General features: G+C 36.9%; 1 protein-coding gene across 3 annotated transcripts in view; it reads right to left on the reverse strand.

The window, feature by feature from the left end:
• The window catches only part of TBC1D4 (TBC1 domain family member 4), a 129959-nt gene that overhangs the window by 32512 nt on the left and 69699 nt on the right, over window positions 1-27748 (reverse strand). The window contains exons 6-11 of one of the 3 annotated variants that reach the window (XM_030922341.1): window positions 24696-24787; window positions 24326-24436; window positions 20337-20456; window positions 11179-11253; window positions 9624-9850; window positions 7650-7814 (exon numbers count right to left, since the gene is read on the reverse strand). In XM_030922341.1, coding sequence (XP_030778201.1) covers window positions 7650-7814; window positions 9624-9850; window positions 11179-11253; window positions 20337-20456; window positions 24326-24436; window positions 24696-24787 — 790 coding nt within the window. Of the gene's footprint in view, window positions 1-7649; window positions 7815-9623; window positions 9851-10074; window positions 10179-11178; window positions 11254-20336; window positions 20457-24325; window positions 24437-24695; window positions 24788-27748 lie in introns of those variants that run through there. The other 2 variants (XM_030922342.1, XM_030922343.1) reach the window with 2 other exon arrangements.

Here is a 27748-nt window from a genome sequence, read left to right on the forward strand (position 1 = left end):
CAAAACAACATGCAGTGTTTACTGTAATAATAATAAAGCTAAGACTCTCAGCACATACTTCATGCCAGGTATCGATTATTCTAAACATTTTACAAATATAAATTAATTTCATCCCTACAGCAACGTTACAAGGTAGGTGTCATTACTACTTCCATTTTTAGTGACAATACTAAAGTAGAAAGAGGCTAAGTAACTTGCCCACAGTCACAGGGATAATAAAGTGAAGGAGCTGGGATGCAAACCTAGGTGGTCCAGAATCCAGACATTAGGCACTGCAGCTTATCCTGCCAGTGTAAATACTCTGCATTAGTTCTGAACAAAGCTCTATAGGACCACAAAAACAAAGCTGTTGGGATCCCCAAGATCCTCTGCATTTCTGGTGAAAAATTAAGTCTCCAATTAGCACTAAGCCTCTGTGTTGGGTACTTCTCTGTTCATTTTTTAATGGATTAATTTTATATCAACAGAGAAATAACTTCAGAGTACTATCAGGTGCTCGTTTATGTAAATGTCTCACTTCCTTTTCTTTGCTTTGAAATAATTACATTCCAAAATGTATATACTTTTAACTGTAAATAGAAGGACCAAATAAAAAAATACCTTAATATAGTTGAATATACATACACTGACACTGGTATTTTAATCATCTTTACATGTTTAAAATGATGAAGCAAATTATAACCATTCCCTTATGTTTTCATAGAATCTTTTTCCTTCTTCTTTTGTATTTTGGAATCTAAACATGTGTATTATAAAACTGCTTCCCAAGACACATATTCAGGAAAAGTATTCTGTGCCAGCATTACCTCTATCAGAAATTCACAAAGTTAAAAATGAGTATCTAGGAAGGAAATATAACTTGGAGAACTCCCACCCATTTTTGACTGGTATATTGTATATATACTCCCTCTTACCACTCACCAATTAATTAAGAACCACAATTTGTGAACATAAATTAAGCCTTTATATGGAGAGAAAATATCCCATATTAAATATATTCCCCAATATAGGGTAGGAAGGCTATTTCTAAGTCCTTTGTATATAGCATCCATCAAATGCTATAATATGAACTTGTCAAAGCTTCAAGATAGTCTTTTAACATATCCTTGAACAAACAGTTATAGCCTTCACCAGATCAACTCTTAAATTAACATCATACTTCTTATTTTAACACAGAATTGTAATGCCTACTTGCCTGCTTTAAAAGAATTCATTGACTATTGTGCAGAATGGAGGTGCTCTAATGACCACTCACAGAGACTCAACTTTAAGAAGGATGTAGTCATATTTTACTTCCTGCCAGGGCAACATACATACACTTTGCACAAAGGTAAACTCTTCTGTCAGGACCAGTCTCGCAAAGGTGGTGTTCTGCTGAGCAGCAACCTGCCTCCTATCCTCCAACCCTCTGGCACCCAGCTGAAACTCCCAGCATCTGCACTTCAGCCTGAATGACACAGCAAGACTCTATCTCTAAAGTCCAAATAAATGACTAAACACTGGCTAAATCTATATCTAAATCACCATGAATGACAACATAAGATAGATATCAAAACTTGATTAGTGTGACAGTAACTATTCAACTGAAAGCTGAAAAACTTTTCTCTTTGTAAGCCTTAAGAAATGCTAAGTAAAACAACATAGAAATGAAACCATATTTTTTCTACAGGATCCACAGTACAATTTAACTCATAATTGTATCAGGTGCACTAACAGTTTATATAGGTTCTGGCTTTCAACTGCATACACATCTGTTATCCTATGGAAAATCTTTACTAATTAAATAAAATTGAGATTAAACTATTCTAGTGGAAATCAATATATAGTATTTGACGTATGAGTCAAAAGAGATAGTCAGTGGAACAACGTGTAGATAAAAAAAAGGAGAAAAAAAAGAGGTTTATTTCCTAAACTCGACACACTGTAGATTTTAAGAAAATAAGTTCAGTATATTGGAATTTAAAAAATATCTGGGTATCTCATATGTTTATTTATATCCTTATGACCCAAGCTGAAAAAAAATCAAGCAAAATATAAAACCTCTTTGGCGTTCAGTCTAACCACATGTAAAATAAGGAAAGCATAGGCTAGATTATCTCTCTAGTAATAAACAGACTTAATTCCATACCTGTGGCAAAACCTAAAAGGACACAAGGCAGAACTAACATTTCCATTAGGCTTTTAAGAATAGGTAAGAAGTATTATTTAAATGGTCTTACACCTAACCACGACTGAGATTTGCCAATTACAAGTCTCAAAAAAGTCCCTTTTTAATCTAATCATTGTTGCCAAAATAATTTTCTGAGGGTTTTTTCTCCTTGAACATCTCATTCTAGTGCAGTACTTAACATTACATTTTTACTCTAGCTACAAAGAAATCTAAACAGTGGCCCCAAATAGGAAGATGGGCATGTATCTTTTTCACTGGGCTCATGATAAGAGCAACATATAGAAACGGGAATAAAGCAGAGGACAGTTATTTGTAGTGGTTGTTAGCAGTGATTCTGGATGTTTACCACAGAAAAAGCCTGTGAGTCAAGAGATGTCAACACAGATGTGGTCACACTTCCATAATAAGGAACTCGGTGTTTCCTGTGTCCAGACAAATGGGAGATCTGAACGGCTTTTGCAGTATCTCAAAGCAACCAAGGTGACAGGAATTTAGGTGAACAGAAATAGATGAACAGTCTTCTTCAGTTGAAAGGCAGATTCAATTTTGTGAGTATGTTTCTTTTAGGATGCTCATTTCTGCGTCTTCTAGGCATTTGGAATAAACTCCACTTAGGCATATATGTACACCCTAACTAGCAAATTCACTTCTATTAATTTAAAATTAAAATTAGGCTTTGGTTGAAGGCCACAGCACAGCTCTAAGGAAATTTCAGCATGGAATAGAGTAGAAACAGGATTTCTGCTTGCAATCAACATTTTACATGGTAATTCATGGTCTGATTACAGCAAGGGTCACATCTTCCCTACTATGTAGACCTCAGAGCACTCAGAAAGATGGCATGCATTCAGGAGACAAACAAAACTGCTTTTGAAACTAATGATGATGTGCAGTTGGAAGAATCTGTGAATTTTTTGTAATAAAAATATTTAGACTTCTAATCACCTTGATTCTGAAGCAGTGTCTTGTCTGGTACAACAGGAAAACAAGGAATGGAATTAGCACACACAAAGAGAAATATGTCTAAATCAGGATTCAGAATAAAAGACATTCCCATAAGTCATCAATAAGTCATGGTAAGGTTACTTCAATAATGAACCACAATGAATAATTATACTATTTTTTTTCACTGAATACAAGAGAAATAAAGAAAACTATACCACAAAGTACTTCATCATCAAAGATTTTATTTTCTCATTGAAAAGGTTTATAAGTAAATAGAAGTAATATCTATCATTTACTTTTTTTGACTGTCATTTACTTCTGAGCAATAAATTTCAACATAAATAAATATTTAAGCACAGGCTTAAGACCTGAAGAGCAATTGTAAAAAGTAACAAATATGCCTGTGATAATATTTAATAAACAGATGTTATAAAAATATACCATATCATATAAATTATAGTTCACTAAACAACGAAATAACATTAAATTTTGAAAAATTAATTCAAAGTGAGGTAAAACAAAAAAAACACACATTCTCTCTCCTCTATCATTTCAGTTATGTGCAAGTAAATCTACTAACCAACTATTAAAAAGATCTTGGCTCCTTTTTCTCAGCCTGCTTAAAAACAGTAACCTAACATGTTTTCAATAATTCAGGATAGTGGTCTTGGAAAAGGATACCTAATCTGAATTTAAAATTTCAAATTAACGTGCTTTTAAAAAAGTAATAGTAGGCCGGGCGCGGTGGCTCACGCCTGTAATCCCAGCACTTTGGGAGGCCGAGGCGGGCGGATCACGAGGTCAGATCGAGACCATGCCGGCTAACATGGTGAAACCCCATCTCTACTAAAAATAAAAATAAAAAAAAACGTAGGCGGGCATGGTGGCGCGTGCCTGTAGTCCCAGCTACTCGGGAGACTGAGGCAGGAGAATGGCGTGAACCCGGGAGGCGGAGCTTGCAGTGAGCCGAGATGTGCCACTGCACTTCAGCCTGGCAACAGAGCGAGACTCTGTCTCAAAAAAAAAAAAAAAAAAAAAAAAAGTAGTAATATTGTTAGCCTATCTCCTACCCTACCATATTCCCTACTTGACAATGCATATTTAGAGATCCATTTTATGCAACTAATAAGATATTAAGTACTCAACTGACAAGAAAATTATAACTGATCATACTACGAACCTTCTCCCCTCACTATTCTGAATAGTTTCAGATATCATGGTAATTATGTGTACATGATAGTCTCTCTAAACCAAGTGATAATGAGAATGTAGAGTTCAGGAATCACAAGGCTTCAGAAACCATGCTCTAGAATTGAATACCCTTTTTCTTAGGAAATACACCCTAAAGTACTAAGAATAAAGGAACACGATGCATGCAACTTATTCACAAACGGCTTAGAATGAGGAAATATAGATGTGTATATATATGTATGTATATATATGTAAATGGACCAAAAATTATAAAACAAATGTAGCAAAATATAAAAACTTGATTAACCTGGATAAATGGTTAAACAGGAATCCTCTGCAATATTTCTGCAACTTTAGTATAAATTTGAAATTATTTCAAAATACAAATTTAAAACTCTCCAAGCTTCTAACTTGTACATTTATGTTGAAGTGACTTACTAGTTGAGATAAACCTATTAAGAGAGCATTTTGTCCAACAATTTTACTACTGTGTAGATATTCATCAATAATGCATATGTAGGGTTGGGCGCGGTGGCTCACGCCTGTAATCCCAGCACTTTGGGAGGCCGAGGCGGGTGGATCATGAGGGCAGGAGATCGAGACCATCCTGCCTAACATGGTGAAACTCCGTCTCTACTAAAAATACAAAAAAATTAGCCGGGCGTGGTGGCGGGCGCCTGTAGTCCCAGCTACTTAGGAGGCTGAGGCAGGAGAATGGCGTGAACCCGGGAGGCGGAGCTTGCAGTGAGCCGAAATTGCGCTACTGCACTGCAGCCTGGGTGACTGAGCAAGACTCCATCTCAAATAATAATAATAATAATAATAATAATAATAATAATAATGCATATGTAGGTACATTAAAGACATGTATAATAATAGTGAAGACAGGATTCTTTTTGAAGCCAAAAATCTAGAAACAACCCATATGTCTATTCACAAGAGAATGGAAAAATTCAGATATATTAAATGGAATACTATATAGCAATAAAATGAATGAAGTAAAATGCTCATTAAAACAGGAATAAATCTCACAAACGAAAGTCAGTGAAAGATGCGAGATAAAAGAATATAGGCTGTATCATTCTATTTATGTGAAGTTCAAAACCAAGCACCACTAATCTAGGATGTCTGAGGTCAGCATGGGGATGGTGATTAGATGGGGGACATGGGAGGAGCTGCACACATGCTGCTAGCATTCCATTTATTGACCGGGGTGAAGGAGAAATAGAGGTGTTCACTCTGCGATAATCTATTGAGCTGTGTGCTTTTAATTGGTGTCCTTTTCTGGGAAAACAATTTTTTTAAGTATAATTTTAGCCTATTGATTTTATGCTATCAAACTTACAAAATGTAGAAAACGGTACAAAAAGTACTCTCTGATTTTTAGAACTGCACATAGCCAAGAAAACATTAAAACATACAGAAAATAATGATTTTTAATGATCTTAGAAATTTAAAAGTTTGCCATATATTTCAATACAGCACTTAAAACAACACAGCTACAAAAAGGTGAAATTTTTCAACCCAAAACTAATGTATATTTGCCCTCTGACTTCAATATCCTTCTATTAGAATGAGGTATAGAGGGCTTTTGGAAGCTATTTGCAAAAATTATACATACAGCTAAGCAGGAACTCCTGAAAGCAAATGAATAATCTTACATTAAACAATATGAACAGTCTTTACAGACAGAAGCCACCACTTCTGTGCTTTACATCCCAGTTACAGCTAACCTTTGATCTTCTTAATGGGTACTGCTAATTGTCACTTTCAGGCATGGTTCTCTCAGGAAGGAAACTGGGATTCTCCACATGCTCAGTTTAACCAACAGAATAAGAAAATGCAAATAGGTTTGGTTGAAAGTGTTGTATTCTTATTAGTAGGCAGTATTATAGAGATAATGCAAACTGATATCTTTATGTATATTCTTGGTTCTCTAAACTCATTTCATATTCTATATATCTTATACTAGTTTTGTGGCTATTTCCTTTGAAATTTCTTCCATAAGGTTGTGCCCGAAAGCACTCTAAATTCTTCACATACTTTCTTCACTATAAATCAAATTCAATGTTTGAACATGACTTTGTACTAATTCAGAGGAAAGCTCAGAATCAAAATTATATTAATCCAGTATTAGTTATCTTTCTTAAAGTGAAAAAAAAGCCACACATGGACAAAAGATCCTCAGGAATAATTCAAGGATTAGTCTAACTTAACTAGTGAGTGAGTGCTACCTAGTTATATGTTAACTTTTAGCATGTCCTATGTCTAAGAGAAATAGGCCAAAAGAATATCCAAGAAGATGTTAATGGCACACAGGCTAGTGGATAACATGTATTCCTCTTCTGACTACAAGAATTGCCAATCATCAAACAACAAGAAACAACCCAAATATCCATCGGCAAAGAGTAGATAAACTATAATGTATGAAATGGAATACTATACAGCGATAAAAGTGAAAAGTCAAGCTATACACAAAAATAGGAACGAATCTCACAAACATCTACATCACCAACAAATTTAGAAAGGTTCCCAACTAAGTCCACTACTTTCTAGAGGTTGCAGCACCCCACTAAGAATTTGAGTGATCAATATTATTGCATGTATAATTTTAATTTTTTTTTTTAAAGTAATTCTCCAAAAATCACTACATCTAATTTTGTGTTACTAAAAGAACAAGCAGTAAGATTTAACAGGCTATGCCTTTTCCATACTGGAGATAAAAACAAAACAAAATAGAATGTTCACAAGATTCAAGAGGTCCCTTACAGATCCCTCATGCTATCTGAGAGTTGCTATCAACATGATCTTGTAACCATTGTGTGATTTATATTGAGAGCCAGAAAAGTCTGTCATTGAAAAATCAAAGAAATGCCTCGGAAATATTCTATATACTTAAAAATAAAGATATTATTGTATCTATCAGTTTAGTACAGTTGTTTCAATCAGTGGCTTTTGGATTCCATTAAATATGTCTAGAAAGGCCAAGAAAAAAAAAGGCACGATCAGGGAAGGTTAACTTAGTATATGCTAGCATCAGTTGTGCTAACAATAAAAAGCTTAGACTCTGGAGTTTGAGAAAAAGAAACACACAAACAATACAAAAAACATAATTCAAAAAGATAATAATGTCATCAAAAAGCTTTGAAGTTACTGGTTGAAAAAAGTTTTCTTAATAAAATTAATTGTAATTGAAACTAATATATTATTAGAAACAGATTAGAACAAGCACAACACAGGGATGCATAAATGTCACTCCAAAATTAATCAACCACTTTTTAGTAACGTATCAGTATATCACTGCAGAAAATTTTGCTTTGCAAACAGAGGACACTGATCTCACCTGATTTCATTTTCATACTGTGGGGACAGTCTACCTGAATTCTGGTAAAAGCTTTTCAGGAAAGAGGGGGCAGTGAAGGAAGGGGCAGAGAAGGAAGTGTGAAGACTTGGAAGACTGGAGGAAGAATTACTCTCCTTGTACATGCGTCGAACTGACGAAAGAGTGCTGAGTACAGAAAATACAGCAAATTTGTCTTAATTTATATTTTGGCAATATCTTCATTCACTATGAAAAAGCATATAAACAGGTTCTTGCTATTAATTTAATCTTTCCTTTCAAGGCTCAGGGCTGGATCTTACATGAAAAAAAAAAAAAAGAAGCATGCAGTTCTCTATTTAGATAACTATGACCTAATTTCATTCTTTCACAATTTGAATTCCTTATCTATACAATATTTCTAAGCATCTGTGTTTGTCTCTAAAAAATTCTTAACAACTTGAGGACAAAAAGTATTTGTTTTCACATGCAAAAGACACTTCAAGGGAAAAAAGTAGGAAAGCACAAATAATTACAGGAAACAAGTTCCAGAAGGAAAGACTGATTATCACTAGTTCAAAGACTTTGACTATTTTAAAGATACAAACCCTTCTAAATATTTAAGAACAACATGTTTGGTTGTTGGAAGTTATCATAATACCTTTGGCTTAACAAACATTAATGTCCGTGTTCTTTCCTGAAGACAGTGGAATTGTGCCACTATGGTTTAATTGAAAGCCCAAAATCTAGAAGATTCTTTGCATAGCAAGCTTTCACAATGACACAGAGAGCATCTTTTTATAGTGATAGAAATTGTTTGAACTTATACATTATAAAATGTGGAAAACAGAGGGAAGGATTGAGATATTTATAGTCTAAAATGATAGATGTCTTTAATTCTTGAAAATAATTTTTCCTGGAAAAAAAAAAGCGTTCTATTGCCTTGAGTAAATATAAATGAAGTGATCATTTAAATATCTTGATATACATATGACTATTTAATATCCTTTACACACACAGAAAAAAATCTGAGAATAATGAATTCTGTTAACTTTATTTTTCTATCATAAAATATCTCATTTTTAAATTTCGAATCATTCAGAAAACAACAATGAAAATAAAACCGTGTCCTTAAAAGAAATGCTGGCAAATTTTGTAACACGTGATATAAAAATTAGCCTTCTCCTTTTACATTGAGTTGTGTTTTTTCTTTTCCTCTCCAACCAGCATCTTTACTTAACCCTATTTTCTGTATCAAATTCATAGGTAAATAAGAGAAACAAAACGAGTTCTAAGATATAAATCTGATCTGTGTTACACAGGAAGAAGAAAATCATTCCAAATTTATCCTCTTTACTGTTTCTCACCAAATATCAAACAACTTTTTGTTAAATTATGTTTTAAATACTGTGCAAGATCTTTTCTAAGTGGACACTGCCTGTCAATTACGGTGTATGTATTCTTCTTTATAGATATCACCTTATTCTAGATACAATTTATAACAATTTTCATATTTAGCTTTAATTTATTATGTAACAAAATATAGCCAAATATTATCTCATGTATGAAAGTAACTCAGGGGACTTTAAAAACCCTGGTATTTTATTGTAAGCTAACAGGAAGTTCTACTGCTATGCTATTTTCAAATCTGCTGACTTTGTTTCTCTAGAACCATCATCAAGACACTGAGTAACATGTTATCAGCAGGTTTTCGGACAAAACAATTGCATGGTTATCTCGTTTTTTCCATTTTTCTGAAAGGAAAAAAAAAAAAAAAAAAGAGAGTTTCCACCCAAACGAAATAACTCTTCTTTCTGGGTATGCCTTAACCTTGCCTGTTTCCCCTAGTAAATGAGGTGACTTAAATTGTTTTTATGGTGTTTCTCAAAACTGAAAGTTGGCTACAGCATAAATTCATAATCCACCTTGACTCCAGAGTAATCAAAACTGTGTGCCATGAGAATCCAGGTCTCATTCTGGAGAGAGGGTCAGACTCACCTGCACTGTTCGCTGGAGCTCTGCCTCAGCAGAGGGGAACGCACACCCTGAGCCCTCCCATCCTGCAAATTCAGCTTTCTTTTTGTGCTTGAAGGTGGGTGGCTGAACGTGTGTGCCCGTCTTCGAAACTGCGGGGAGTCAGAATCCTCTTCGGGAAACGTTTGCCAAGCTGAGGACAGTGGGGACGCTGGCGGTGTCCCTGGTGGAGAGTCCCCTGGTGAGTAGTCCTGAAACACAGGCAGAAGGGAGCCCTTTATTTCCCACGTGGGTCATGGCAGACCTGCCAAAACACAGAACTCAAAAGTGACAGTGTGCCTCATCTTCCTCCTGAGTCATGACAAAACTGCTTTTTTTCTCCCCCTTTTACTGAATTTATGCCGTAGGCTAATCAGTATCACTACAACCCATTATCTTCTGATAAGCAGCTGTAATCAGTATCACCACAACCCACTTATCTTCAGATAAGCAGCTGTAAGATAGCATCCGTAAAGACAGGCCAGAAAGTGAGAGGGATGACAAAAAGTGAAAGGTATTCTCTCCCCTGACACTTGGCCATGAAATGCTATAGCTACTGTACTTCTCTCACTGTTGCCAGAGAGATGAAAAAAGATCATGACCAAAGAGGGTGGAGTCTGTGTTTCCGTATCTCCTGGCTTCCGTGACATATCAATTGCATGCTTCCTGTACTGCCAAAACAGTATTACAATGCCTAAGTGTCCAAGTCTCACGGCAAAGCATTCCGGAAAATAAAGTCTGTTAAGTGTCTTCCCTCACTGTGGACGTTTCTATTCAATTACATGTTCCCTGAGGTAAATTTCTTTTAAAACACATGAAAAACAGGAAATGAATGAAAACTGAGCTATGCTGGAATGCATCTCATATTGCATGGGTAGAAATCATAAATCTTTCAATTTAGACAGGTATGCTGTTAAAACTTTCCAGAACAGGCACCACTGTAGAAATATTCAGCTTGATAAACATGGGTTAGTGATAACAGACTCATAGCTGGACTAAGTCCCCACTTCCATCAACAGAAAGTTTAACAGAAATATTTTAATATATTTCCATTTTAAAAAAGAGGCTGCATGTGCCTCAGGTGACATACTGCACTATGCAGGAAACAGGAAACCCAACCTACTGAGAGTTGTCTATGAGATAAAGAAGATCCTGATGTTGCAGTTTAAATGATTTAAATAAATGAGGGGGGGAAAGTAACACAGGAAGGGAACAAATAAAATCACTGTACAAGTATATAATTAGTAATCTATGGCTCATTTTTTATAAGGTGTTGGATCAATAGTTGCTCAAATACTGTTGTCCAAAGCACACTATCTCCAAACAATAAAAAGCCTAATAGAGCACAGTTAGCCTGTAAGGGAATAAGGAACCACATGCTAATGCCTAGAATCTTCTTATTTAAAATAATAAAGCCTCAAATATTTATTTTTTAAAAAGCTATAAAGCATTCATAATAAAATAATGGAGCATGCATATTACCATATCGGTGCTGACTTTGTTAAGCTGTAATTAGTGTAAATAAGCTCTAGTTAGATACCTTCTCTGAAGCAAGACTGTTGGACCGTTCAAAACTGTCCACACTTCCAAGCCGACCTCTCATTCTGTTAGCTCCCTGAGTAAAAAGAATAAAATTAAGTGCTTCATGTGATTTAAAATTTTACTTCAAAACTATAAAAGGTAGTTCCAGTTGGCCTCTTAATGTTAGCATTAAATTGATCCTTTTGTAGTTCACTTAAATGTGTTGGCTATATTAATAGTCATTATAGCACGGTAAAAAGAACCATTCCTGATCTATTTACATTATTTCTAAATCAGCTATTAGATAACTAGATACTCAGGCCAAGCTTTTTGAAGTTAGTTTGGTTATAAGATTACACATTATTCACCCATAAGTTCAGTAAGGGCCCCGTTAACTCTGTCTCAGATTCAAATATGGAAGATACAGCAAAACAAATGAAAAAAGCTATCTAGAAAATGACTTAATACATACAACCTAAATCAAAACATCATAATTCACATTATAGGATTATAATACACATCAGTTAAAAACCACATGGAAAAGAAAACCACATTCTAAAATTTAAAGGTTTTGCTTCATTCATTATTCCATAATGCCAAACTATTTCAATAAATCATTTAATTTTGGAAGACTAGATATCAGTCTGCTTCAATATTAGTGAATTGGTTATCGATTTTTTTTCACATAGTCCTTTGATGTGGATTTTATAAATGATCTCAGAAACAGATCTAAGAGATCACCTAAGATCTAAGAGACCTAAGAACCTAAGAGATCATTTTGTCTGTTCCCCCTCACTTTAAATAGGAAGGGACTGAGGCCAACTGTAGAAGGAAAGAGGATACAAGTCAGGTTGGGAACCTCATCATCTACAAGGTCTCAAAAGACAAAACACAGACTGAGGAGTTCCACACAACTCTACAGCATGTGGTGAAGTTCTAAAAAAGAATGAGTGGAAACACCAGTTAGATCCATGTGACAGTGACCCTGTGAAATTTTTTAATAATTAGTACTTTCCAGGCTTCAACTCTGTCTGCAAACATTCTTAGGTTTATTTGGGGGTCGGGGGCAAGAGGGGGTTGAATTTCATTTTAATTTTTAATGAAAGTAATATCAGCACAAAGTTTCCAAAGTGAAACTGTGCTATCAAGTTTATAATGAAAAGTGGTGGTCATCTACCCCCTCTCTTGCACTCTGAATCCCACTCCCCAAAAGCAAACCTTGACATTATTTATATTGATATTTCTGGTATTCAAGCTTATCCTACTGTTCCTTATGCTTTCCATTTTAGAAACTATCTGTTGACTTCCTAATTCTGGAAGATGAAACTTTAATATTCTTACTTCATTATATACCCAGTTCCACCACACACACACACACACACACACACACACACACACACACTTTTCTTCCCTTCTTCCTTCAATATAGTTACATCACGAATTTTGGTTAAATCAGTACTTTGTGCTTAGATTATTATGACTGTTAATATTGTTTGCAGCTGAGCTACATATTTTACTATGATTATGTCTGATTACACCTCATATCTTGTATATTGTTTTTCATGGAGTCAGTGGCTACTTGAGCAATCACAAATATATTACAAAACTCTCCAACAGTTCACAATATGGTCCAAACATCACCACATAAACCATCAATCTCCCTCTCCCTCTCCATTCCCCTCCCCCTCCCCCTCCTTCTTTTTTTTTTTAAAGCAACCATTATGGAGACCTCTGTGTTTCTGCCCCAATCTGGACTGGACGTGTTACAATGTAGGCTTGCTCTACAAAGTTTCCTAGGATTTTCCTTCACTATCAACCTAGAAATTTCCTTTGACCCCCTCCTCTGTTGGAATTTCTGCTTCCTTGGTCCCATGTCTTCTCCTTTTTTAGTTTACTTCCTCATTTTGGTAAGGCACATTCTCCAGGTGCTTTCTGAGAAAGGGAGAGTGGGAACTAAATTTTTTTAAAAATGTACATGCCCATAAATGTCATTAGTCTATGCTTGCATTTCACTAATAGTTTGGCTGGATATTGTATATTGTAGTGGTTAGAAATTTTGCTTCCAAATATCTTAGCATTGCTCAAATGTCCTTTGGTTCAGAAGTCTAAAGCCATTGTGACTCTAGAGCCTGTGTGTCTGACCTGCTGTTTCTCTTTGGAACAGAATCTAAGTTTGCCCTTTGGCATTGTGAAATTTCACAACAACATGCCTTAACATGACTTTTATGCAGTCACTCAGTTGTGCACTTTCTGAGTTCACTAAATCTGGAAACTCATGCTCTTTAGCTCTGATAAATTTTTTAAATTATTTCTTTAAAAACTTCCTTGCACGCATTTTTTCTTACTGGAACTCCTACTGTTTAGGTTCTGGACAGATCCTTTAATTTTTTACCTTGTTCTCCTATTTTCCATTTCTTTGAATTTTGCTCCATTTTCTGAAAGGTTTTTTTCAACTCTAGTTTCCTAGCCTTCTCTTGAATTTTTCTTTTTACATCTACTATCAGAAAGTTTAACAGTTCTTTCTTCTTTTCAGATGACTATGTTTTATTTATGACATCCAACCTTGTTTCGTAAAGCAATATTTATTCCTATCTGCATATATTACAGCTTTATCTCCAATGGCTTGCTATATAATAACTAAAATAATAATAAAATTGATAGCTGCACCTATTATTGTTGAATGCTTATCATGTGCCACATACTACGTTAAGCATTTTACAGTGCATTAGCTCACTTAATCCTCATACCAATTGTGAGGTCAGTATAGTTATTTAGACCATCTTCACAGATACAGAGACTGAAGTTCTGACAGATTACATTGTCCAAGTTTACACAGCTAGTTAAAAGAAAGGGCAGCAATTTTGACACAGGAAGCACAATTTTCAAGTGAAGTTCCTGAGCTGTTACTACTACGTCCCTAAACTAACGCTCTGTGAAAAAGAGAATTACAAATAAAGCTAATTAGCCTACAGAGGTTACATGGAATTTGGTAAATGTCCTAGAACATCATCAAGTTCTTTTCAGTTCTTCAGTTCTATGTTATAATTGGCATCCTTCCAATAATAAAAACTCTATTTGTGGCTAACAAATTATTGGATTAGTGTGTGTAGCCAAGAGGAAAACATAGTAAAGACAAGATTGCTTTCTGTTATTTTTAGTGCTACTTACATGCCCACCTGCCTGGTTATCTCAGACAGGTTATTTGGTCATAATAGACAGAGTAGTCAGATGGGTATCAAACCATTCCTATTATTAGCAAAGCAACTGAAATCACCTATTTTACACATAGTGGTGTTTTACCCACATATGCTTTTTTTGTGCACAAAGAAAAACAAAGTTACTTTAAAGTTATACTCTACCACTTCACACATTTCAACAAGTTAAGACAATGGACATTATTCTGAATAAAGTAGAAAATGGGTACTATTTTCAAAATAACTTGCACTTTATATTAGTAAATATTGGCTTGGCATGGTGGCTCATGCCTGTAATCCTAGCACTTTAGGAAGCTGAGGTGGCAGGATTGCTTGACAACAGGAGTTCGAGACTAGCCTCGGCAACATGGTAAGACCTTGTCTCTACAAAAAAACAAAAATAAAATTAGCCAGGCCTGGTGGTATGTGCCCGTGGTCCTAGCTACTTGGGAGGCTGAGGCGGGAAGACTATTTGAGCCCAGGAGTTTGAGGCTGCAGTGAGCTATGATCACACCACTGCACTCCAGCCTGGGTGACAGAGCAAGACCCTATCTCAAAAAAATAAAATAAAATTTATATTAGTAAATATTTCCATTTTGGAAAACAACTGAAAAAAAAAAAAGCAACAGATAGCCATTATATGATTCTGATTTTCACCTCTGAACAGACAGCTTTTTCTGTTGTTCGACATTATGATTCGCTAATTCATGTGGCAGGCCCTTTCCCTTGGACCCGCTTTTTAGTGGTTAATGAGCTGAGCTTCTTGGCATTTAAAAAATCGATCCTATTTCATAAACAACTATAGTTAGCTAAATAAAATATTTTGACATTTAAAAATGGCAGCAATTATGAGCTAAACTCCAAAACTGGAGTGTGAATTTTCTACTATACAACTCAGCAGGGAAAAAAAAAAAAAAAAAAAGACAAGTTTTAGAAGTACACAAAACCCCTTTTGCCCTTTTGCTATGTAACCTTTCATACAACATGGGGAGCTGCCAACCTGCCCAAAAAGTGCACTCTGTTGCACATGGTACAAGCAAGACCTTGTTACGTCGCAACATTTATGTCATTTGGCATCACTCTGGGAAACAAAAGCTATGGTATCCACCTTGATCAGAACAGATTGGCTGTGCCCTTGCTGAAAATGTCATTACAGCAATTGAAGGCATGCGAAAAAGACTTCAAAGTTGGCACTGCAAGTATTATGCAGGATGCCAAGGTACTAAATGGAGATAAAGAAAGTATCACCCTAAATACCCTTTGCCATTTTGTAAATGACAGAGCTTTTGAGCTTACCACTGAATATGCTACCTCATATCTATGATGTGATATTTCCCTAACATACTAACATTTAATCCTCACAATTACATGAGGCAAGCAGATATTAATATATCCATTTCACAAATGGGAAAACTATGGCTTAGAAAAGGCAAATAATTCATCCAAGATCATAAATATAAAACTGGCTAGGGCCAGGTATTACATTCAGGTACCCTGACACCTACTTAAATGGTCTTCTCTGCTAAAATTTTCACTAAACACTGTGTTCAATTCAGGTAGCTGATGCTGTTTCTGATGCTGGTGCTTTAAGAATTACACTTACCTTAAGTGTAACTGCATCAGCATCACCTGGAGAGCTTGTTGAAACCCAAATTACTGGACCCCACCCCCAGAGTTTCTGATTAAGTAGGTCTGGAGTAAGGACCAGGATTTTACTAATTTATAAATTTTGAAGGAAAAAGGTATAAATATTTTATGAAATTTGTGTTGGCATACTTCTGACAAATCTCCTAGATGTTCTTTTCTGAGATTCAGTTTTCCACTAATAAAATAATGGCATTCACAATCGATCATGCTTGCTGCAGGGCTTCCGTTAAAGTTAAAAGTATCTCTATCATTAAGAGAAATAACTAGAAAAGTATTTTGAGCCATAACAAAGAAACAAAACAAGGAACGCTGCATATCAGAAGTTACTATGTCCTAATGCTCTATTGCACAAACATGGAAAATATCAAAATGTATCCAACTATTTAAACATATTCCTATAATGCTATTAAGGTTAAACACGTGGAAATAATGTTTTTAAAAACAATACGCATTTGCAAATAGAGTTCAATGGTTAATTCAAAGTTCCTCTCAAAGTCTAAGAATTTATATCACTAATTTGCCTCTTTAAAGGCACTGAGAGATCACTAAGGAAGACACTTATACACTGAAGGTGAAATTTTATTTGTATATTAACATAAAGGCCAAGAGACTTAAAAAAGTCATCAAGGGTACATTTTGAAACTTTGTTCATAGGAGTTAAAACACCTACCACCCAACCAGTCCTACCACTTGGTTTTCACAGGCAGTGTGCTGGGTACAGAAAAGAGCCCTTATTGATGATCCTACAATGGCAGTATTTCTGATTCATTAATAACCTGAGCTATTTATTAACACATGAAAACAGCAAGCAGAAAAAATAAATTTAAAAAAACACCCTCGGTGGGCTTTGTGAGGTATGTGTGATAAGCACGTTTAAAACGATCACTTTGTTTCTCTTTTTTCATTTTGAGGCAATCTCAAATGTGGAGGCAAGTTATTAGTACAAAAATATTTTTTCCCACCACCATTTTCACATAAGTTGACAATATAAAGCTCCATCACCCTGAAATACTTTACTGTGTATTTTCTATAACAAGGAATTCTCCAATATAACTAAAATACAACTTTCAAAACCAGGATACTGATATTGATGCAGTATAATACTATTGAATCTTCAGACTTCACTCCAATTGCACTGGTTGTCCCAATAATGGCTTTTAGGGCAAAAGGATTTGATTCCCAATCTCCCATTCCACTTAATTTTCGTGTTTCTTTAAGGTCCTTCAGTCTGGAGATATTCTTAACCTGTTCTTGACTTTCTTGAAGATAACAGGCTTGTTATTTTGTAGACTCCACCTCAATTTCCCCATGATTAGATTCAGGCACTGCCTATTTGTCAGGAATACCACAGAAGCAGTGCTGTTTCTTTATATCAGGTGGCACAGGGCTGCAATTTGTCCCATTGCTGATGATGTTCAATTTGATCACTTGGTGGTATCTGCCAGCCTTCTCCATTGTAAAGTTATTTTCCCATTAGTAATTAATAAATATTAATTACATACAGCAAATATCTTCTTTATGATCAAACTTTCAATATATTCATTTATTTTTTGTATCAGAAAACAGTTTCCCATTTTATGCAATAAGTTAGATTATCTGTGGCTATCATTTATGTCAATGCTCATATTTTCTCAGTGGGAGCCCTTTCAAGGTTTTTATGTCCTTATGACACATCACCATTTTTCTTCGAACATTTTCCTACTATCTGGAACACCACGATGTTCTGGGCTCATCTTGTACTTTTCCTACAGTCCTGAAATTAGCCATGTTTCTCAGAATCTTGGTTCTGTCTAGTAGAACATACACATATATACTTATGTTTATATTTACATATTTTTATATTTGCATATATATTTCTATATGATTGTATGTTTATATTTAATGTATATAAATATCATGATTTTATATTGATACCTCCAAGTTTTATTTTTGTAATTTTTTTATTTCCATAGGTTACTGGGGGAACAGGTGGGTTTTTTTGTTTGTTTGTTTGTTTGTTTTAGAAAGGGTCTCAATCTGTCTCCCAGGCTGGACTGCAGTGGCATGATCTCAGCTCACTGCAACCCCTGCCTCCTCAGTTCAAGTGATTCTCATGCCTCAGCCTCCTGAATAGCTGGGATTACAGGCATGCAACACCATGCCCCGCTCATTTTTTTGTATTTTTAGTAGAGACAGGGTTTTACCATATTGGCCAGGAGGGAACAGGTGGTATTTGGTTACATGAGTAAGTTCTTTAATGTGATACCTCCCAGCTGAATCCAATGCAGGGTTCATTCTAATTTCTACCCTTTTCATATTAGTAATTTCTTTCTCCCTGGATTCCACTCTCCTTAAGACATTTACTTACTTCATCAGTCCCTGTGTGTATATAACCCATCTCCACAATGACCACTGCACAGACACTGTCCTCATCCCACTCAGGCTGTGCCACTCCATGCTGGGGCTGCCATCCCAACACATGCACATCCTCAGCCTGCTCAGGCACTCATCCCTGTGAATGCCCGCTCCCCTCCACTGTGACTCTGACACCCACACTGGGCCTTCCTTCTGCCAGTATGCTGCCTCCTGCGACCTCCCAAACCAGGTTCCCCTTCTCTGCGGATTCCCTCGTCACTGCAAGAGGCTCCCCCACTCTGCATCGAGCCACCCCCACATTCCACACCCCATATGGACAGTCTCCCTGCTCTGAGCCACCATGGGTCCCCCATGTCACAGCCCAAAACACCCATGTAGGTTGACCTCACCTAATAGCTCTAAGGCAGAATTGTTCAGGAAGAGGAAAATAAAGTTGAAGGGGAACACTTTTACTTATTTTAAAATGGAATACATACACTTACTAAATGGAATATATAAATTTCCATTAATTTATACTTTTTTCAGCACTTAGCCTCTAAGTTTCTAAGAATGAGTGACTATGGTTTGGATCTGTGTCCCTGCCCAAATCTCATGTCAGATTGTAATTTCCAATGTTGGAGGTGGGGCCTGGTGGGAGGTGACTGGATCACAGGGGATGGATTTCTTAGGAATGGTTTAGCACCATCCCCTTGGTGCTGTTCTCATGATAGTGAGTTCTCATGAGATCTGATTGCTTAAAAGTGTGCAGCACCTCCTCATTCTCTCTCTCTTGTTAATGCTCCCACCATGTGAGATGTCTCGCTCCCCCTTTGCCTTCCACCATGATCGGAAGCTTCCTGAGGCCTCTCCGGAAGCAGAAGCCGCTATGCTTCCCGTATAACCCGCAGAACTGTGAGCCAATGAAACCTCTTTTCTTTACAAATTACCCAGTTTCAGGTATTTCTTTATAGCAATGCAAGAATGAACTAATACAATGGGCAAAAAAATAATTTCTTTATAACTTTCTATGGGAAATGATTTTTAAAGTTCTGACAGTATTGAGCATCAAGATTCTATTTCCCCTTTTCTATACATATGTATTTCTACTACTAAATCTCTATTGCTCAAATTCACATAAAGGCCCCAGAACAAATCTCGATCTGAGAAGGAAACTTATTTTGAAAGATCATTTTGGGCCGGGCATGGTGGCTCACGCCTGTAATCCCAATACTTTGGGAGGCCGAGGCAGGCAGATCACAAGGTCAAGAGATCAAGACCATCCTGGTCAACATGGTGAAACCCCATCTCTACTAAAAATATAAAAATTAGCCGGGAGTGGTGGTGTGCACCTGTAGTCCCAGCTACTCAGGAGGCAGAGGCAAGAGAATCACTCGAACCCGGGAGGTGGAGGTTGCAGTGAGCCAAGATCGTGCCACTGCACTCCAGGCTGGTGACAGAGCAAGACTCTGTCTCAAAGAAAAGGAAAAAAAAAAAAAAAAAAGATCATTTTGAGCTGGGCACGGTGGCTCTCACACCTGTAATGCTAGCACTTTGGGAGGCCAAGGCAGGTGGATCACTTGAGGTCAGGAGTTCGAGAACAACATGACCAACATGGTGAAAACCTGTCTCTACTAAAAGTACAAAAATTAGCCAGGCATGGTGGTGTATGTCTGTAATCTCTGCTACTTGAGAGGCTGAGGCAGGAAATCTCTGTTACTCAAGAGGCTGAGGCAGGAGAATTGCTTGAACCCAGGAGGCAGAGGTTGCAGTGAGCTGAGATCTCACCACTGCACTCCAACTTGGGTGACAAGAGTGAAACTCCATCTCAAAAAAACAAAACAAAACAAACAAACAAAAAAAGAACACTTTGTTAACTAATTTTTAAAAGTTATCTTAGGCTTTTTTTTTTTTTTTAAGGAAATCTGTGAACCTGTTGAGACTGAAGCTAAACTGTTAGAAAACACAGATGTGCATACTTAAAAGACCATCAGCACAATCTTACCCTTGAGAAGATATTTTCCAGGGAGCTAGTTAAGGATCTCTTAGCTTTATTTTTCAGAATGTCAAGTTTGAACCTTCCACTGCTTGTTGCATTTTCTGGGATTGTATTATTTGAAATAGTCTAAAAAAAGAAAAACAGACACATTTTAGTTTGGAAATACTCAACGTTAAATGAGACTTTAATTATAGGCTTAAGACTAAGCTATTAAAAATCACAAGAATTCTTCAGTAGCTCTATTATTAAGTAATAATTTAAGTCCCACACTGTGAAAACAATGATTATAAGGAAGGGGGTTTAATTTTTCATATTGTATGTAATAAAAAGACAGATGTAAAATATTTCCTTCATGCCTTTCCTTTCCATGACTACATTCCTGCTGCATTTAGCAAAAATTATACTTGAGATGTCAATTTTTACTGCTGCAACTCTGATTAACATCTATAACCATCCCTTCCAAGATAGATATTTTATATCCAAATTACCAAGGAAAACACAGTACACAAGTTCCAAAGAACAAAGTATTTTCCAAACAAAACTGGATTCTGGTCATGCCTCTGTTATAATTCCATTTTCATTTGTGAGTGGGTCATTTATCTCTTAGATCACAAGTATAGAACCAAACTGTGTGAGAATCTACGATGTGTCCACTATATTAGGTTCTCTATGTATTTTATCCATTGAAGTAAGCAGCTACATGGTCCTTAGCAGCAAAAACCTTTCAAGCGAGAAACCTTGTGATTTGTTTGGGGAGGGAACAGCAACACAAAGCACATGTAAGTATCAAATACGAAAGCAGGAAGATTGACTGTGGGTCTAAACATGAAGAAAAGAAGACACAGGATTCAGACAGGTAGAAGAAAGGGATGAAGACTTCCCCAGAACTGGGGATAGTTGTTGGCAAAATCCTAAAGGGTGGATTGCTTAAGGAAGAGAAAGTCAGTACATGTATTTAGTTAAAATATTACTTGCCATTACTTTTAACTGCATCTCGTGTACATCCTCCTTGAACTTCAGGTCCACATCAAAGCTCATGTCTTCCATATTTATACTCAAATTCCTCAATAGGCACCAAATGTATCAACCTCCATACTTACCACCTCAAATTCCTCTATAGGCACCAAATCCATTTTTCTAATTGAATCTCAAACACATTTCCACATTGAACTCTTATTTTTTATTCTCATCCACTGCCCCACTCTCGTCTGCTTTCTGTATTTCCAGGCTCCGTTTCATCAAATTTCCCCACGTGGGAAACCATGACGTTGTTCACAGCAACTCCCTCTCCCTTCCTTTACAGATTCTTCCAGTCAGTCACTAAGTCCTAAAGATTATGCTGCCTAAATAGCTCTTCACTTAGTTCCTTCCTCACTTCTCTAGGGCTCTAGCTTGGTCTCTCTCCTGAGTTAAATAAATGCTTCAAGACAGAATTATTCAAGCTATTTATGTACCAATGCTACCTCTAACTTGTGCATACATCATTATACCAATCATATCATAGTTTAATGTATTTGGTTTCATGTTGTTTTCTCCTCCTAAACAGTTAAGATGGCAGGACAGGGTCACCATTATTCATCACTGTTTCCTAGTACATAGTCTGTACTCGATAAAGATTTCTGCAATAATTAAATCACTTATCACATATTCTATCAAAACATTCTCCCAACTGGAGAATATGACTTTGTCCTAACCCCCTCACCCAGCAACCTTCCCAACAAATAAATCTACCATCAGAAGAACAGCAGAAATTTCTCTTTGTGGTGCAAATCTGATCTTCTCACTCCCTTACTTCAAATCCTTCCATGACAAAGTCAGGCCTGCCAGTAACTTAAGGCCCTTCCTCATCTCATTCTGCCTATCATCCCAGCCGTTTCCCCCACCAACCCCCAAGCACGACCTCAAAACCAGCACCACTACATAACTTTATGCTCAATATTCCTCCCTCCCTCCCTCCCTCCCTCCCCCCCCTCCCCCCCTTCTTTCTTTTTTTTGAGACAGAGTCTCACTGTCGTCTGGGGAGTGCAGGGGTGTGATCTCGGCTCACTGCAACCTCTGCCTCCCAGGTTCACGTGATTCTCCCTCCTCAGCCTCCTGAGTAGCTAGGATTACAGGTGCCCACCACCACACTGGCTAATTTTTTTTGTATTTTTTAGTAGAGACGGGGTTTCACTATATTGGCCAGACTCTCGAACTCCTGACCTCACAATCTGCCCGCCTCAGCCTCCTGAAGTGCTGGGATTACAGGCGTGAGCCACTGCGCCTAGCCCAAAAGTACAGTTCCTCAACTGTTCTGACAGCTAAGTTTATCTCTTCTAAAATTCCAGCTCCCCCAAATGTCCTTCCTCTTTAATCTCCTCTTCTCTTACTCTCCACTCCAGCTCCAAAGCAAAAACATAGCTACTTTTGTGCTCACCACAGATGTTTTTTTTTTTTTTTCTGTCATTGAGTCAGAGTTCTTTATATATTCTGAATAGTAAACCCTCATTACATAAGTGGTTTGTGGGTATTTTCTCCCACTCTGTGAGGGTATTTTTTCATACTCCTGACAGTGTGCTTTAATATACACACGTTTTTAACTTTCCATGGTGTATATGTATCACATTTTCTTTATCCAGCCTATCATTGATGGGCATTTATGTTGATTCCATGTCTTTGCTATTGTGAATAGTGCTGCTAAAATCTGTACAACAAACTCCCAAGACAGTTGATACAGTAAAAGCATTTGACAAAGTCCAATACCCTCTCATGATAAAAACGCTTGAACTAGGAATAGAAGAAAAATTCCTCACAGTGATAAAGGCCATATACAAAAAAACTCACATCTAACATCATACTCAATGGCAAAAGAATGAAGCTGGACCTCACCTTATACCCGATACAAAACTTAACTTAAAATTGATACAGATTCTTTTTTTAAGCCATTTATTGAATTTTTTCTATGTATCTATTGATCTGTTTGCATCCCCCTTTCAAATATTTGAGCTGTTCTCTGGAGGGCCCATGATTCATTCATCAGTTTTTTTTGTCACCCTTTTCCATCACATAGTTTAACTCATAGAAGGTTCTCAAGAAATGCTTTTCTGTAACTAAATGAAGGACTGTGTACTAACGGTATGTGATTTGTTCTGAATATAGTGAAATAAAGACACAACCTGAAATAGTGTTATCAAGACTAAATATTTCATTATCCCCTTTGATGTTACTGCTGGTAGTCCTGCTTCTTCTATATGCAGCAGAGGATAAATTCTAAACCACATGCACAAAAATACCAACCCTCAGTTTGCAGCTAGGGTACCATTTACACGATATTACTGCTGTTTCACCATTTGGGCTATCTCCACTTTAGATGAAATAAAATGTTCATATGAATTGGAAATAAAATAATAGATTAATATAACTAAAAATAATGTACATTCATTCTAAATCATGAACATGTACTATTAATGCTTTTTTTTAACCAAAACCCACAAATTCTTTTACATTTTAAGACCGTCATTAGTTAGCTCAATGTATCAGTGCCTGCTAAAATTCCCTATAAAACGGCCGGGCACGGTGGCTCATGCCTGTAATCCCAGCACTTTGGGAGGCTGAGGCAGGCAGATCACCTGAAGTCGGGAGTTCAAGAGCAGGCTGACCAACATGGAGAAACCCTGTCTCTACCAAAAATACAAAATTAGCTGGGTGCGGTGGCACATGCCCGTAGTCCCAGCTACCCGGGAAGCTGAGGCAGGAGAATCACTTGAACGTGGGAGGCAGAGGTTGCAGTGAGCCGAGATAGTGCCATTGCACTCCAGCCCAGGCAATAAGAGTGAAACTCTGGCTTAAAAAAAAAAAAAAGAAAAAATCCTTATAAAACTACCAAAATGCTGGGGGGGCGTCACAGGAAACTCTGATAGGACTTTAGCCCTAAAGAACCTGACAGTACAAAGGGAAGAATTAAGAAAATCCATAAACAACAACAAAAGTCGGCGAAGGAGGAAGTATCTTCTCACCGAAGGGCCTTCCCCAATGTGCACGTGTGTCTTCTGCTTGGCCTCACACATCTGCCTCAGGTGTAAAATCACAAGTTCATTTTCTTCCTGGTCACTGGCTGGCTTCATTTTCTGTTCAACAGACAAACCAAAAGAACACTATGGCAACATAGCTTCTCTCCTTTCATTCCGTCTGGCAGACAAACGTAAACAAAGCTAAGAGTTTTAACTTAGCTCAGAAGCAAAAATACAACGGCATTCTATACCACCCAATAGTACTCCAGGTCATGCATCTTTAACTCTAGGCAGCAGAATGAAAACAGGAATGCATAAAACAGGATTCAATTCTCATTCCTTATGTCTTATTTATGAGACCTACAAATAATGTTACCTGAACTCTTTCAAAGATGTCAGCTTGTTCATTATCTGTCAGTGACGAGAGATGCCTCTGTATTACCAGCTTGGCTCTTGGCGGGTAGAGACCTAAGGAAAATGATAAGGGAAGGGATTAAACAGAGATCCAGCAGCAGAGATCCAGGGGCAGATAATGCATTACACTTCACCTCTTCCCAAGCAGGCTCTGAACTTAAATCTTTTCAAGGAGACGTGTTCCTGCCTACAAGAAACCTTGGATCATTGAAATAATTGAAACTAGATGAAAAACCTCTCCACCAAAATCAACAGCCCCATTAGTGATCTTGGCATTAAAATTACTAACAACGGGCCAGGTGCAGTGGCTCGTACCTGTAATCCCAACACTCGGGGAGGTGGAGAAGAGTTTTCAGAAACTTTTCCTCTAGTTCTAATTCAGTACTGCAGTGGTTTAAAACAGGTCTGGTGACAGTGTGGCCACAGTATGGCAGCACTGTGTACATTCTGACAAGCATGAAGCAAATTCTAGTTCTTTTAAACCCCGTCTCTACTAAAAATACAAAAATTAGCCAGCCATGGTGGCAGGAGCCTGTAATCCCAGCTACTCAGGAGGCTGAGGCAGGAGACTCGCTTGAACCCGGGAGGTGGAGGTTGCAGTGAGCCAAGATCGAGCCACTGCACTCCATCCTGGGCAACAAAGTGAAACTCCATCTCAAAAAAACAACAACAAAAATTACTAACAATGAATTTCTAAGCAATACCAAGCACAACCAGAAACCACTTTACACTAACAGCCACAGTAGAAACTCACAGATGATTTAACATTAACCTAAGACCTCACATGGAAATAACAGCTAAAGACTAGCCTTGGCCAAAAAATGTTAAACTTGCAACTTGACATGTAAAGAAGAAAGAACAAGTAATAATTTTAAAAGGCAAGACTACAGCTTAGCCAGAGATCTCTTCCCCGAAGCAGCTCTTCTTCTGTGAGAATAAAGTTTTAAGGATAGCATTAGCATTTAGTGAACTTGCAATGTTATTATTTTATCAAGAAATGATTTACTTCTTTATATCATGATATTCATAAACCTATCCCATTCTTACACATAATTTATATTAAGTCCTTGGAAAATCTTTTTTCATGAAAAGGTTGGTTTTAAATTTTTTTTAAAAAGAAAATTTAATTCATATTGCAGTAATTCAACAGACCATCCATTTTTAAAGAACAGATTTCTCTTCCTTCATTTCTTCAAAAGAAGATTCAGAGAAAAAGAGATTTTCATGACAGTTAGGTTCCACTTAGAGTGCTGCTACTATATTTTGATTATGAAGAGAATATCTGGGTATATATAATATTTAATAAACGTTACAGGTAGGCCGGCATTTTAAAATCATTTGTTATTACAAGGCTGCCTTTGCTATCTTTCTTAGTTTATAACTAAATACATTACATGATGTTATGACTTAATTTTAATGTTTTCCATGTATTCTTTGTGTTTATTTACAAAGAATAAGACAAAGTAATTGGCCAAAAATACTTACAATTTGTTCTGCTAAGTTGCATCACAGAATTTAAAAATAATGTATTAGTCTATAAATACATTGTGCATTTTTCTCATTGTATTCATTTCTAAGAACATATGAGGGGCCAGGCAACTGAAGTAAACTGATTTAATAGATTTGAGCTACTTTTTAAAATTAAATAACTAACAAGATCTCTACAGATAGTATACAGGAGGATCACCTGAAAATACACATTGTTTTGAAAGATCTAGAATTCGCTTCACACTTGCCAGAACGCATACAGTACTGCCATCCTGCAGCCACACAGCCACCAGGCATGCTTTAAATCACTGTGCAGTACTGAATGAGAACTAGAGGAAAAGTTTTCAAAAACTCCGCTCCACATTTCTTTGTGCAATGTACAGCAAAATTCGGTGCATGTCTTGGTGATCACAGACAGAAAACTAAATTCATTTTGATGGTATGACGCCACTCACTATCACAGTTTTATTTTATTTTATTTTATTTTATTTATTTGAGTTGGATTTTCGTTCTTATTACCCAGGCTGGAGTGCAATGGCGCGATCTCAGCTCACCGCAACCTCCGCCTCCAGGTTCAAGCAATTCTCCTACCTCAGCCTCCTGAGTAGCTGGGATTACAGGTATGCGCCAGCATGCCCAGCTACTTTTGTATTTTTAGTAAAGACGGTGTTTCTCCATGTTGGTCAGGCTGGTCTCCAACTCCTGACCTCAGGTGATCGGCCCGCCTCGAGCTCCCAAAGTGCTGGGATTAAAGGCATGAACCACAGCGCCTGGCTTTATTTTATTTTATTTTATATTTAATTTTATTTTATTTTATCTTACCTTATTTTATTTTATTTATTTATTTATTTATTTATTTATTTATTTATTTATTTTGAGACAGAGTTTCACTCTTGTCATCCAGGCTGGAGTGCAACGGCACGATCTCAGCTCACTGCAACCTCTGCCTCCTGGGTTCAAGTGATTCTCGTGCCTCAGCCTCCCAAGTAGCTGGGATTACAGGTGCCCACCACCATGCCCAGCTAATTTTTGTATTTTTAGTAGACACGGAAGTTCATCATTTCAGCCAGGCTGGGCCTGAACTCCTGACCTCAGGTCATCCACCTGCCTCAGCCTCCCAAAGTGCTGGGATTACAGGCATTAGCCACTGCACCCGGCCGCTATCACAATTTATTATTTGCTGGGAAAGTCTCCTTCAGAGGCTTAGACAATATATTATAATGATTCACATGATTGTTTTTGTTTTGTTTCCTGTTGTTTATTACTCAAGTGACTTAACATGGAAGATAAAAGATTGAAAAGAGGAAAAGAAAAAAGAAGGTAGCTATTTGAAGTATGTAACTAGGAAGTTTCTTTAGTCCTCTATTTTAGTCAAAGAACTGGAATTGGCTGGAGTTTATTTCTTTCAAACTATACATGCTCCCTCTTCCATGAATCTGATTGGCTGATTGGACTTCCTTCCTCCCAGCAGCTGGAATCACTGACTAGTGAATTACTGATACTGAAAGCATGTATATTATCCACTAT

The sequence above is a fragment of the Rhinopithecus roxellana genome, chromosome 18 (genome assembly GCF_007565055.1).
Source record: "Rhinopithecus roxellana isolate Shanxi Qingling chromosome 18, ASM756505v1, whole genome shotgun sequence".
Taxonomy (NCBI): domain Eukaryota; kingdom Metazoa; phylum Chordata; class Mammalia; order Primates; family Cercopithecidae; genus Rhinopithecus; species Rhinopithecus roxellana.